Source organism: Carya illinoinensis, chromosome 10 (assembly GCF_018687715.1).
Source record: "Carya illinoinensis cultivar Pawnee chromosome 10, C.illinoinensisPawnee_v1, whole genome shotgun sequence".
NCBI classification, from domain to species: Eukaryota; Viridiplantae; Streptophyta; class Magnoliopsida; order Fagales; family Juglandaceae; genus Carya; species Carya illinoinensis.
In genome coordinates this window covers 9,796,508-9,810,667 of record NC_056761.1, presented here as the reverse complement: position 1 = coordinate 9,810,667, position 14,160 = coordinate 9,796,508, and the positions used below count along the sequence as shown (strand labels likewise).

General features: G+C 32.2%; 1 protein-coding gene across 2 annotated transcripts; it reads left to right on the top strand.

Annotated features, from left to right (window-relative positions):
- The first annotated feature begins 8,047 nt into the window (after nucleotides 1-8,047).
- On the top strand, nucleotides 8,048-12,965 carry LOC122279663 (heterogeneous nuclear ribonucleoprotein 1-like). Of its 2 annotated transcripts, none has more exons than XM_043090421.1 (5): nucleotides 8,048-8,331; nucleotides 8,450-8,578; nucleotides 8,892-9,114; nucleotides 10,370-11,567; nucleotides 12,423-12,965. In XM_043090421.1, the coding sequence occupies exons 2-5, from the start codon at nucleotides 8,562-8,564 to the stop codon at nucleotides 12,431-12,433; spliced, it is 1,449 nt and encodes a 482-aa protein (XP_042946355.1). In that variant the 5' UTR covers nucleotides 8,048-8,331; nucleotides 8,450-8,561; the 3' UTR covers nucleotides 12,434-12,965. The 2 variants fall into 2 exon arrangements, with proteins under 2 accessions (XP_042946355.1, XP_042946354.1); XM_043090420.1 differs by having other exon boundaries at nucleotides 12,373-12,965.
- The last annotated feature ends 1,195 nt before the right edge of the window (nucleotides 12,966-14,160 follow it).

The window sequence follows — 14,160 nt, the reverse complement described above, 5'->3', positions numbered from 1 at the left end:
ACACATATTATCGAAACCCATCTCTCATAAGTTTAGCATTTCTCATCCAACATCTCACAAGGTTTGAAGATGTTAGAAGATTGATGGTAACGCTAACATAACTAGTGGTACAGAAGATATCATTATATTCTAGAATATAGACTATAATATTTACGTCATTTAAATAATAAAATTTAAAATTTATTTTTTAAATTAAATTTTATCACATAGACACTTAATTAAATAATCTATACACCAATTTGATAATATAATTGTTCTTAAAATAAACTCAACGACTCGTAGCTTTCATGTCAATTTCTTGTACGGACTACAGGTACCTCCGTCGATCACAACCGTGGATATCAAAGACGATTTGCACCAGCAAAAATAGCTGCCCACAGATTGGGCTTAAAGCCCTTCTTGGCATACCCGAAACTTGCTTGCACTGTAAAAGTTTTTATGGAAAAAAAAAAAAAAAACCTTATTTTCTCATTTTAATAGGGAAATATGCATTTAGAAAAAGAGGAGGAACAATAACCCAATACAATACCATAACCATGTGACATGTCAATATATATATATATATATATAAATAAAGAGAGAAATATGAGAAGTATAATTAAATTAATAATCTGATCTTGAATTTTTCGACAAATTATATATTAAAAAAATGGCTGTCATTAAGAAGATTAATGTGATGGTCCAAAATACACTATAATATAAGTTGACAGTTTGCCATTAAAAAAAAAGAGAAATGATACTTACAATAGTGAGTGTGCAAGCATCGTACTATCACTTTGAAAAGAAAATTAATTTTTTAACAATAAACTTTATTTTTTTTCAAAACGACTACACGATCTTCACACACTTCACGATTATATGAAGCATTACTCGTCGTATATATATCCTTACTCATGATCTAAACTTTTTCTACTAAAATCATATAATTTTTCTCCTTAGGTTGTTTTCTGCATAAGAATATTTGACCTTGTACGTAACTACGTCTGATTATCTCAAGGTATTATAATTATCAAGTTGATGATGATAAGCCATCTGACCTGTCGTGGGAGAATAATTCTATGAAATCCGCCATAATTGACAGGGTGGTATTCCTTTGTCCAACAACTATGTTTTGAATAAACAATAAATAAATAAATACGAAAAATGATCAATATTGATGCATCTGCCTGTTGTTAGTATTCTTTGATGGGTTGTTGGTGCCAAGCAATCCCTTCTGTCTTTCGCACACCTCCCTCCCACTCTCACTTTTTTGGTCGATATTTTTAAAAAATAATAATTAAAAGGTAAATATTTTTTTTTTAAAAAAATATTTATTATTTATTTATTTAGCATGATGCTGGATCTTATCTATCCAAACAATTGGCAACAATACACACTTTGATTCATGCGATATTTTAGGAGGCCATTATCTATCATTTTCAAAAGATTCTCAAAAAATGCATGACCACTTGGTTGATAAAAATCAATTCGACAAGTCACATATACTTGGTAGGAAGAAGGGTTCGTCCCTTTCCTCCACATCAAGCAATCATGCTACATGCATGACATAATCTTTAATAATAAAAATAAATGGCCGGCACCATCAAAATTAGGGTCTAAGTTCCAATAAACTTAAATCAATTAACATTTTTTTTTTGTACTTTTAGTATTATTTTATAAATATTTTTTGTTTAATTTAAATGCCATCCTTCTTTATTTTGAGATGCAAAATTAACAAATATTATTTATTTTATGATTATATACACCCACATATACAATAAATACTAGGTATATATATATAAAAAAAGATATTTTGTAAAATACGCATATTTGATAAAAATCCAAAATATAAATATAGAACAAAACAAAATAGTGTTTACTAAACTTCAAAAAGAAATATTTGACCAACCATTTTTTTCTAGAAAGAGAGAGAAAGCCATGTCGTAGTAGGTACGATAAAACAAAATGAAGAATGTTGTTTGGATAGTGAAATAAAATGATATGATTTTAGATGAAAGTTGAAAGTTAAATAAAATATTTTTTGAATATTGTTATTATTTTTGAATTTTAAAAATTTGAATTAGAATTTAAAAAAATTAAATTGTCTATTATATCTTGTATGAGAATTTAAAAAGTTTATAAAGATGAGATGAATTGAGAATGTTTCTTAATCCAAACAGTATTTTAACGTTAACATGAAAGGAGACTTAACAAATACATCTATTGTTGTTTTTGTAATACGACCGCCAAATTAATAATTTGTTCACATTTTTTAAAATTCAACGGCTAAAATTATTTTTAATTTATTTTAAAATAACCGTAGTTTGAAGTGATTAAGTATATTTTTATGATAAAAAATAACAATTACAAATAAATAGAGTTAATTATACCATATTAAATATATTTGGTTATCCTTTTTATAAGAAAGCAACCCTTGTGATTAATTAATATGGGTCTCTTTCGGAAGTTTATGGTGCCTTACGTTTGTTAATGAAAGGTTTTAATGGTCTTGAGTGTTGCCTAAGTAAGACGTGGCCGGCTTATTTACAACTATTTTATAATTTATGTGAAATTGTGGGTAATTTTATAAAATTCAACTTTATTTTAATAAAGTCACGTAATTTTATTAGTTGAGTATAAAATGAACTGTAGGTGTATCATTATCCTTGTCTTAATTATCGATGAATTAAAGTAAAGCCAATGATACATAAGAAAAGTATTAATATTGCAATTAACCCAATGCATAAATACTAAAAAGAGGGCAATTCAAGCTCTTTCTCTCTATCGGAACTTAGTAAGAGTAGTGAATAGTAATAAAAAAAATAAAAAGTAATGATAAAATATTAAATAATAATGAAGTGACTAACCCAACACAACCTCAAGCGTTGTTTGTATACAGAGGTGAGATTCCTTACTCTATATGGAAAAATCATCTCATGTCCAAATAGTTAATGTGAAATCTGAAAATTGGTTTGAAATTATTTTTAACAAACAACTCCTCAATACATCCAATGTGTTTTTTATAAGAAGCTTTCTGGGCGGTCTCCTATAATTCGTTTACCCCAAGCCTCCTGACTCCACCCACGGTTTTCTCAGTTAAATATAGAAAAAAATATTTTAAGCACAATATTTTTATAAATATCTTCTTAATTATTTAATTATTTTATTGGCAAAAAATATTTTTATTTGATATTTTATAAAAATAATTTAATTTAATTAAAATAATGTCATCTTATAATATTATTATAAAATATATTATAAAAATTAAATTTGGGTAGGTAATTTATAAATTACTATTACTTATTTATAAATATATTTACAAATAAAACAAAATCATTACAAATACTATGTAATAATTGGTGGGACTTACATCTATCAAATTTTCAAAAAATTAAAACCATTTCATCTCACTTCCTAATCTAAACATATAAAATTTTTAAAATTCATCTCGTCTCATCTCAATCCATCTGATGTCATCTCACTATCCATACAACTTCTGAAAGAGAATGCTTTGTTGATCTTAACCTAGTTGACATCATTTCTCAAATATATAAACCAACATAATGTGACAATTTTTTTGTACACTAAGAATATTCATATGATAATTCTTATTATTTATTGTAATAAAATTTGATGCTATATACATACAAATGATTAGGACTGAGCAACCGGGTACCGGATCGGGTATCCGGGTATATCCGGCCCGGAACCCGGATTCCAAATCCAGGCCGGAGTCCAGCTCGGATATAGTCGGGTATGACCCGGGCTGGAACCCGGATTGATCCGGGTTTTTACAACCCGGAAATTCGGTTCCGGCCTATACCCGGGTTTTTTTTTTTTTTTAAACAAAACCTATATTATTAATTTTTTTTTCAGGAAAAAAATATTTTGGCACTTAAACTTAGAATCCAAGCTTGTAATGACAGCGTTGTTGTTCGAGAAAGTATTGCAAAAGATGAATGAATTGAATTGATACATTCGAAGGCAGAGGACAAAGAAAAGCAACCCAAATTCTACATGATATTCAATGGTTCTTTTTTTTTTCAAGCATTTTCATATTTCCCAAGAGGAAACTCTAATTCTTTTAATGTCGGTTTTTGATTGTTGTAGACATTGGAGCTTCTTGCCGAGGTGGTGGATGTTTTGGAAGAGGAAGTGGCTCGGCTTGAACAAGAAGTTCTGCATTTTAGACAGGATCTGTATCAAGAAGCTGTCTACACATCATCCTCTAAAAGGAGTGGAGAGAATTCAACGGATTCATATGCCCAATACCCGATTTAGAATTACAAACCAGAGCGACACAAATTTGCTGCCTCATTTCACAAGTCAATATCATTCCATAGATGCTGCCTCATTATCAAGATGAAGCATGTATAACATAAAATATATGCTTCCTGTATTGCTGATAGTCAGATTGCCAATTAAAACAGCAAATTATAACAGAGGACCCATCCAAACAGCAAATTAAAACAAAAACCCCAAAATTAACCCTAGATTAAGCAAAAAAGCCAATCCTCGTTGGAGGGTTATGCTTAAAACAAAAAAGTTATTCAAAACCAAACGACAAAGTAGGAGGATCCATCAAAAACAGAGGACCCATCAAAAATAGAAATTTATAATAGTAGACTCCAACGATCAAGACAAAAAATGAAGGATTGAGATCTGGGCATCAAACACAAAGAAATGAAAACAAAACAGACCCAAATCAACAAAGTACTCAAAGGAAAAAAACCCTAAAAAAACTACTGCAGATTTGAACTTGAACAGAGATGTAGCATAGATTGACCCTAAAAAACGCATAAAAAAAAAACTTGAACATATCGAGCAAGAGAAACGGCGAGCCCAAAGTATGAAACCAAATCGAAAAATTGAATAGGAAGAACTCTGGATTTCTCCCAATGGCCCAAAGTATACGTAAACTTGAAAACAAAAAAATACCCATGTTTAACAAAAAATAGCAAATCTGCCTTCTTTGTTGGGTCGATCGATTGAGAGAGAGAGAGAGAGAGAAGAGAGACTACTGATCTAAAGTCCGGCGGCGGTGGCGGAGAGAGAGATAGACGGCGGCAAAAATTGAAGCGAAGGCCTAGGGTTTACTTCGTTGAGCTCGGACGAGAGAGAGAGAGAGAGAGAGAGAGAGAGAGAGAGAGAGAGAGAGAGAGAGAGAGAGAGAGAGAGAGAGAGAGAGAGAGAGAGAGAGATACAAAATAAGATACAATTATTTTTTATTTTTTATTTTTTATTTTATTTTTTTATAAAAACCGGGTACCGGGGTTAAAATCCGGTACCCGTGTATAATACCCGCAACCGGCCCGAATTGGACCGGTTTTAATAATGCAAGTTTCGGCCCGAATCAAATCCGGGCCGAAAATCATAACCGGACACCCGGTTATTCGGGTTCCGGCCTGGGCCGGGCATATGAACAGCCCTACAAATGATATATTTACCTATTATGTTATAATTGTAATAATAAAGCTTATTAACAGCCTATATTATCAATTATAATTAAAAACAAAAAAACAAAATAAAAATATGGGCCATATATGCCCTTTCCATGTCCTAGTAATTAATGTGGCTGCTACAGTTTCAAATAGCCTCCCCACCACATAATTGCAAAAAAATAACTAATTTTATTTTACACCCCAATTTATTATCATTTTCCAAATTGTCCCGTAAACTATCAAAACCATCAACTTGCACCCAACAATTTTTTAGTCTGTAGTTGTACCCTTGGTTCAGCTCAGCCTCATAGGTTAAATCGAATGGAACTGTAGGGGCCACCAAGTTTTAGTTTTCCTAAAATACCCTTGCATAATGTTGAAATTACCTAACTGCCCATTAATTTATAATAACTTTTATAAAATTAAATAACAATGAAAATGTTAAATTAAAAGGTTGCGCCACCTGTACAGATGAGTTCTACATGCAATTTGATGGCTTGGATGGTTCGGAAAGTATTTTTAATATATGATTTTTTATTTTTATCTTTATATTTAAATATAGATATTTATATATGTATTTAAATAAAAAGATAAAAATGATAAATCACATATTCGTATATAGTATAGGAAATGATAAGCAAAACTTTTTTTTAAAAAAAATTGATATTTGTTTAATAATGATCTTAAAATAGAAAATCATATCATGATTTTAAAAAGAGTAATGATTTGTAGTTTGTAGTCGGTATACAAATTATGCGGATATATTTTGAAAAAGTAAATAAATTTGAGTATATATAAAAAAACTATTTTTTAATGGCAGGTCCTACCTTTTTTTTTTTTTAATAAGAGTGCACGAAATTTAAATATTGATGTAATTGTATCTAGCGTTACTATTTTCCATTTGAAACATGATTAAATAATTTAATTTTATTATAGGATTAAATCTCGGCAAACTTTCCTAATACCTATTGTAAGTACAGCCCTTGGATCTCCAATTGATTGTTTTTATGGCCACATGATGCTTTTTATAGAAAGTTGATGCGAATCAAAGAGACAAGTGAACCCCTCCTAAATCATTACATTGCATGTGAGTACATCATCCATCCTTTTAACCCTATTTATTATACATCTGACCACTCTTGATTACACCAAGTCAATGAAGATCGATGAATTAAGCTTGAATTGAAATTTGAAATTTAGCTCAAACCAGAAAGTTTCTTCTTCTATTGATAACTTTTAAGAGCCCATTTGGATAATTTCTTATTTGAGTTTCACTATTTTTGTTTAATAAGAAACTCTATAAAAGTTGTGACAATCTTGGTAAACATTTATTTAAGAGTATAAATAAGAGTTCTCATATATATAATCACTTTTACGTATTATTTACGCACTTTATTAATATGATCGACTAAAATAATTATTTTATATTAAAAAAATTAATACAACCAATCATATTAGTGAATTATGCAAAAAGTACATAAAAATTACTGTATACAAAATTTTTATTATAAAAAAAAATATCACTTGTCAATTTAGATTTTATTATTATCGTCATATTTATTGATATGATGTATTTAATTGGTCATATCAATATCAATGGATGTAATTAAAAATGATAAAATTTAGAAAAAAATATATGATTTTTTTTATATAAAAAATACGTAACAAGAAATTTTGAATTTTATTTTAATTTTCAATGCATCAAGCAACACTACTCTTCACCTAGACATACATGCACTACATATATTAGCCTCTCTCTCTCTCTCTCTCTCTCTCTCTCTCTCTCCCTCCTAGTTTAGTCCCTTTATTTTCCTTTATTATTATTATTTTTGTCTATTTATTTCTCTTGTTCTTCAGCTGAGACATGGAATGGATAAAAATTTGTTTGAATGGAAATGAATGAAGATGAATAAAATAATTTCACCGTTGTCTTGGATTCCTCAAAACTTTTACTACATTGTAGGCCTCTAGATGAGTGTAAGAGCAAGTCAAATTTTGCCTATTTTGAGTAAAAGTGGTATATATTGGATTAGTTAAAATTTAAGGACTCAACTTTTGAGTTAAAGATTTTAAATAAAAAAAGTTTTGAGTTACAGTAAAGTCATTTATTATTTTAAATTTAGTGAGCTATTATTTATCTTTAAAATAATATTTTATTTTGAAAATATTATGTATCAGGTTGATGAAAAAAATAGTTATAAAAATAATAATTTTAAAGAAAAATCAAATTCTTAATTAATATATAGTGTATTTATAAAATATAATTTTTATTATTAAAATATATAATATTATATTATTATTTTGACTTTAAAATGGATGATCTAATATGAACTAGTATCTTTAATGGTTTTTACCAAAATCTTTAACTTTTATATAAATTTTAAATTTGACAATGGTTAGACCATTGAATTCTTTAACATGAACAAATAATTTTAGATATCTTGCTCTAGAAGACATAGAATTGGAAAGTCAATGGCTATAAGTAGAAAAAACCCAAAATAAGAGGGAGCAAATGAGAATAACGAGAGTCCAAAAACTAGTAAAAATGGAAATATTCAAAACAATTTGTTCTTCAATATCAAAAAGAGATCTTGGACACCGTATTCCCATCCACTCCATCTCGTAAACTTTCATACACGAGAGAGGACAGATAGCCAAATCTATTATATATATTTATAATACACATTTGAGATGAAAATTATTTTCTCATACATCTAATCCTCTCTGTCTGATATACATACATAGTTTTGGTTACATAATATATATAAAACAACCATAATTGAAAGAAGAAATAAAGGGAGAAGAAAAGAGAAAGAGAAAAGGAGGGCCTCACGCCCTCTTCTTCATATCATGCCTCTTCTCAGATCTTAGATTCTCTCAAACTTCCCATCTGGGTCGTCTTCATCTGTTGGTAATATTTTTTCTACAAAATGCTTGCCTTTTTCAATTTCCTTTCCAAGCATATGTTCTGTTTTGGATCTTTTAGTCATCCTGTGTTAAATTTAAATTGTTTTCACTTTGGTTTCTAGAATTCCTGGGTTGTTGGTCGATCGGTGATTGATCGGTGGATGCTCCGAGGTTCCTGGATTCAATCCAAGAATACCCATTTCTTATCTAACAATCAGTGCATCCAAGTTTTCGATGGATTCTGTGATGAGGTACATCTTCTCGTCCAATCCGCATTTCCATGTTTGCTTCATGGTTTTTACGATACACAGAATTCTATATTCCCCGGAACGCTACTATTGGATTGTATTTTACTTGGTTTTCAGTAAATTATTAGTAACTGATTAGATCCGGTGAGTGCTCTTTTATATCATGTGCTTGCTGAAACTAGTTTGGTTGGTGTAGAAGAAAAATGTTTTTTTTTTTTTAAAAAAAAAAATTGAAGGTGATTATCTTCTTATCAATTTGTTTTATTTATGATTGTTGGAAATTAAACTGATGGGCTTGCGGTAAATGGATGTGTAGAATGGAAATGGAGCCTGGCAAGCTTTTCATCGGCGGAATATCTTGGGACACAAATGAAGACCGACTTAAAGAGTATTTCCAGTCTTTTGGAGCAGTAGTGGAAGCTGTGATAATGAAGGATCGGGCCACTGGTCGTGCCCGTGGTTTCGGTTTTGTTGTTTTTGCAGACCCTGCTGTTGCAGAAAGAGTTGTTATGGAGAAGCATGTGATAGATGGTAGAACTGTAAGTTTGCACGTTTGAATTCATGTTTTCATTTCTGCTCGCTTTGACTCTTTGAATTTAGAACAATACTGTTATATTGTTTCCCTGCTGACATCGTGAATCAGAGTGCCCATTTTAGATTTAGGTCGGTGAATCTATTATTACAATCGAGGATTTATATGTGCCTGGATATTCTATCGTTCATCATGATTCAATGATCATTATTTTTATTTTATTTTTATAAGAAAGGGATTTCTGAACCAACTCTTGACATGTTCTCTGTTGATTGTGGAAGCTTAAAAATGTAATGTATGTTGTTTTTCTTTGCTTTTCGAGGCTTATTTGCCAGATGTTGGGTTTTGTTGACCTTGTCTCACTATTGAGTTACTCTTCATATGTGCTCTGCGTTTGTCTGTATGATTGTTTCAGATAGATAGGATTACAAAACTGAGAAAAAAAATGGCAATCAAAGTGTTCTTAGTATGAACTTCCCAATTTAGCAACTTCAGGACCGTTTGAGAAGTTGTTTACTTGATTATACAATGGATTCTGGAATGACAGATTATTAGAATGGCAATGCCAAAAAGATGTTTTTAGACAGAAGTGACCGTGCCTAGAGATTTCAAGAGTGATTACTGTGGAGGCAATTTGTTTGGAAGGGCAGTTTTAAAACAGTACTTGAATGGTGCAAAGAACAACAAGTATTTGCAGGAAGATTTTAATTTATTGGAAAATTGGGGACAACTGTGGGAGTCTTAAACAAAATTTAGAATATGAGTGTGTTTGGCATTACTAATCATGAAAAGAAAAGAAGAAGGTTTGGGCTGACAATTGCTGATAGTTTAATTCGGCTGGAAACAGTTCAGTGATGCTCACTAATGTTATGCTTCATTGTCACTTGCTATCATTCTCGCTCAGTGGATTGCTATCATTCTCGCTCAGTGGATAATTTGTGGAGTTGCTGAATTATAGATTGGAACCTTAGAAGGATGAGCTTTAATTTATCTAGAACAAAATTATATAAATAGATATAAGGCATTTTGTCATGTTCTCTCTTTCAATCTCACGAGCCTATGATTTATAGATTATTCATTGAATCTTTATATTCCATATCACCTTCATTGGCATTTGAAGACACTAAAGTCTTTTCCAATCTTGCACTAAATGTTCTTGTTTGATTTAAAATTTCAGTTTTTCTACACATCTAAGACACTCTCATTTGTATTTTAAAGATTTATTAAGTCCATTTTTTCATCCTTTAGCTTTCCAATCTCAGGTTGAAGCAAAAAAAGCAGTTCCTAGAGATGATCAGAATATTCTGAGCAGAAACAATGGCAGCATGCATGGGTCTCCTGGTCCTGCCCGCACAAAGAAGATATTTGTAGGAGGTTTAGCATCCACAGTCACAGAAAACGATTTTAAGAAGTACTTCGATCAATTTGGGATAATAACAGATGTGGTGGTGATGTATGACCATAATACCCAAAGGCCAAGAGGATTTGGGTTCATTACATATGATTCAGAGGAAGCAGTGGAGAAAGTATTGTACAAAACCTTTCACGAACTCAATGGCAAACTGGTTGAAGTGAAACGAGCTGTCCCTAAAGAACTATCTCCAGGGTCAAGTCGGGGCCAAATGGGTGGATATAACTATGGTCTGAGTAGAGTTAGCAGCTTCCTTAATTACACTCAGGGATACAATCAAAGTTCAGTTGGGGGCTATGGACATAGAGTGGATAATAGATTTAGTCCAGTTACAGTTGGTCGCAGTGGATTTCATCCCTTCAGTCCTGTGTATGGGACTGGATTGAATAATGAGCCCAGGTTGAGTCCAAGCTATGGAGGAAATGCAAACCTTAGTTCTCACCTTGGCCTTGGACGTGGATTGAACCCTTCATATGCTGGGAGTTCAAATAGGAATGTTAACCCCATTGGATATGGTGTGGGCAATGGTGGAAATAGTTCGATCTTAAATTCAGCAAGCCGTAACCTGTTGGGGAATGTGAGTCTTAATTATGCTGCTAACTCTGCAAACCCTAGTCCTTTAATGGGCTTGGGAAGTGGAAATTCTGGAATTGGTTCTTTTGGCAATTTTGGAACACTTTGGAGCTCCTCTCCTAACTCAGGCCAAGTTGGAGGTGCTGGAACTATCCACAGTAGTGGCAATCTTAGTTATGGCAGTGGAGAAGTCAGTTTTGGTTCAGGAGGGGTAGGGTATGGAAGAAATAGTGGAACTGGTGTTGCACTGGCATCATCATATGCTGCATCAAATGGCAATTACAGAGGGTCTTTTGAAGAAATTTATGAAGGCGGTTCATTTTATGGGGACCCAACTTGGCGATTGTCACCTCTAGAGCTAGAGGGGTCTGGCTCATTTGGTCTTGGCCTTGGACATGGAGCTTCAGATATTTTGAGTAGAAGCTCTGATGATTATGTTGGCCTTTATGGTGTTACCAACAGACAATCAAACAGAGGTAAGATTATTTTTTGTCTGAGTGTTATATTTCCCCCCTCCCTCCTGCGGTCCTTAATGTTCCATTTTTTTGGTCAGTTTCCTTGGCAAAGGTAACTGATGTAGAGAATGGACATGATCCTCCGTTCTTCGACCAAATCGTAGGTCCTGGCTTGTGGTTTTATCATGCACTAGAGTTCCCAAAGCATCTCATCACCACCATTATGGCTAATTGTGTTATCCTCTTGATTTTAAATCAACGACCATGTTTGGGACCATTCTTTATTTACAATCGGAACACATAAAAATAGGCCATTTATTTTAACTTTAGTTCTGTTAAGCAATGATCTGCTGCCATGACCCTCTTGTATAGGTTCCGTGTACTTGGCCTTGCCCTTTGTTTTTATCAATAAATGTTTCAATTAGTTGTAAAAAAAATTGATGATCTGCTACCAGAATGCACGTTTTCTATGTTGGCCATTCACTACCCGATCAATTGGGTCCTAAACATGGTTCAATTGTGTGCTTGGTGGTCATTTAGTTGTGAGTGTATGACAAGTACTTCAAAACAAATTTAGTCTACTGATGGAAAAAAGTATATTTTACAATCTCTCAACCCTCCATGTCAACAGGCCATATAATAGATTAGCTTTTACCTGCATTCTGTGAATATTCTGCATTCACAGAATGTCTAGCCTCAGTTATCTTTCTACACCATATTTTCAATTATTTATTCTTTTGATCTTGAAACAAACTATTTATGTTAGGCTACTCTTCTCTGTGGTATTTACATGCTCTTGATCAATATTTATCAATATTTGCTTCAGGAATTGCTGTGTAGGAAGATTATGATATGGATGTCCAAAAATTATTGTAGGTGAAGTATAATTGATGAAGAAGGTGAAGTAATGTTAATCCTCATACATTTTCGTCGTTCAGATGCTTCAGTATACAAAAATATGATTAGAGCTAATTGGTTTACCTGTTTGAAAGAACTCATCAAGAGGTCAGTTACAAGGAATTTCTTATAAGGTCTGGGCTTGAGTTTAATATAGGTTTCTTCCTTGGAATTGGAGTGAGATGCATAATCAGATTGCTGGGTATACCGACATAAAAAAATAAAAGGATTGCTGGGTACATCCAGATTTATTGGACCACGCATCTCTGGCTTCACGGTGATACAGAAACAAGCAAGAGTTCTTCCTTTTTATTTTCTCCCTCTCCCCTTTTCTGCTGTAATATTAGGCAAAGTTGCTGGCAGTTCTTGTCACTCCGGTTGCTTTTATTGTAAACTCCTTCTGGAGGATTTGTTTTTTGGCTGATTGTACGTAATCTCTGGATGATTTACTAGTGTGATACTCTGAAGGGATTGTCTTTTGGGTTACCTGAAAATAATTTACATCATAGTGATTAATTCCCCCGTGCAAGTTTTTCCTTGACATTTTAAGCTTCCTTCATCTGTTGGAAATTGTTATCTACTGCCTTCCTTTCAAAAACAGAAACAAAGATGTTTCTTTAAGAGAGAATACAACTATTCATTATATCATTTTAACAGTTTACTATTAGGAAAATTCTAAGCATATATTTTGTTATGGTTGATGCAACAGGCACATTATACCTACCATTTCCCAAATTGTTACACAGGTGTTATACTTTAGAGTGTTACAAGTAGCATCCTAAATGGTGCAAACTTGAAAATTACTAGTTGTTGAGGTATTAACCTGAGTTGATCCATGTTTTTATATTTAAGTAAGGAGGTATGATCTTCTAGATTTCTGTAAGGGTGGAAGCTGCATATCACAATATTAAGAAAGGCTTTGGATAAGCTGCATATGCACCTTTTGTTAAGCCATTGCCAAAATGAAAGAGAAAAGAAAGAATGGAAGGAAAATCCAAAAGAATCTACAAATGTCAAATACTGTTGTCACTCAGTATCATGAGTGGATATGCAGTTGCTTCATTTCTAAACACAAGGACAGTGCAAGGAACAGCATTTCATTGAAAGTGGCCGGCCAAGCTAGACATCATTTCCTTTATTTGTTCCACTCAAATGAAAGTGCAATTGCTGCAAGCTCCAGATGGAAAATATGAGAGCATGCATACGACTTTGCTCTTTGTCGACTGTCATTCATGGGTTATATCAATGTGAATGGGGCTAAATTACTCTCCCAAATGTGTGGCGTTTTGGTCTCTGTGGGTTATATCAATATGTGAATGGGGCTAAATTACTCTCCCAAATGTGTGGCCGTTTTGGTCTCAGTGTCCATTCTCTAAGTATCATCTATTCCTATGTCAGAAAATTTTTTTTGTCATCCTCACACATTACACACCACATTTATTTTAATTTTTTTTCACTTTTTCTATAATAAATATGTAGTGTGTGGATGATAAAAAAAATAATTCAATTAGTTTAATAAGAATAAAATGAAATAAAAAATAAAATAAAATAAAATAAAATTTTAATATATAAAATGTGTAATGTGAAATGATGTATAACATTCCTCTTCCTATGCCTATCTGTCTTTCATCAATTTTGCTTGGATGCCCATGTTTTTAAAATTTTCACTTTAAAATGTGATATGTTGAAACTTGAACAAAAATAATGAAATGATGAT

Bases quoted from the DNA above. Each gene is read 5' to 3' on its own strand.
- LOC122279663 (XM_043090420.1), top strand. The intron at 9,115-10,369 runs GTAAGTTTGCAC...TTCCAATCTCAG, and splicing joins ATGTGATAGATGGTAGAACT to GTTGAAGCAAAAAAAGCAGT.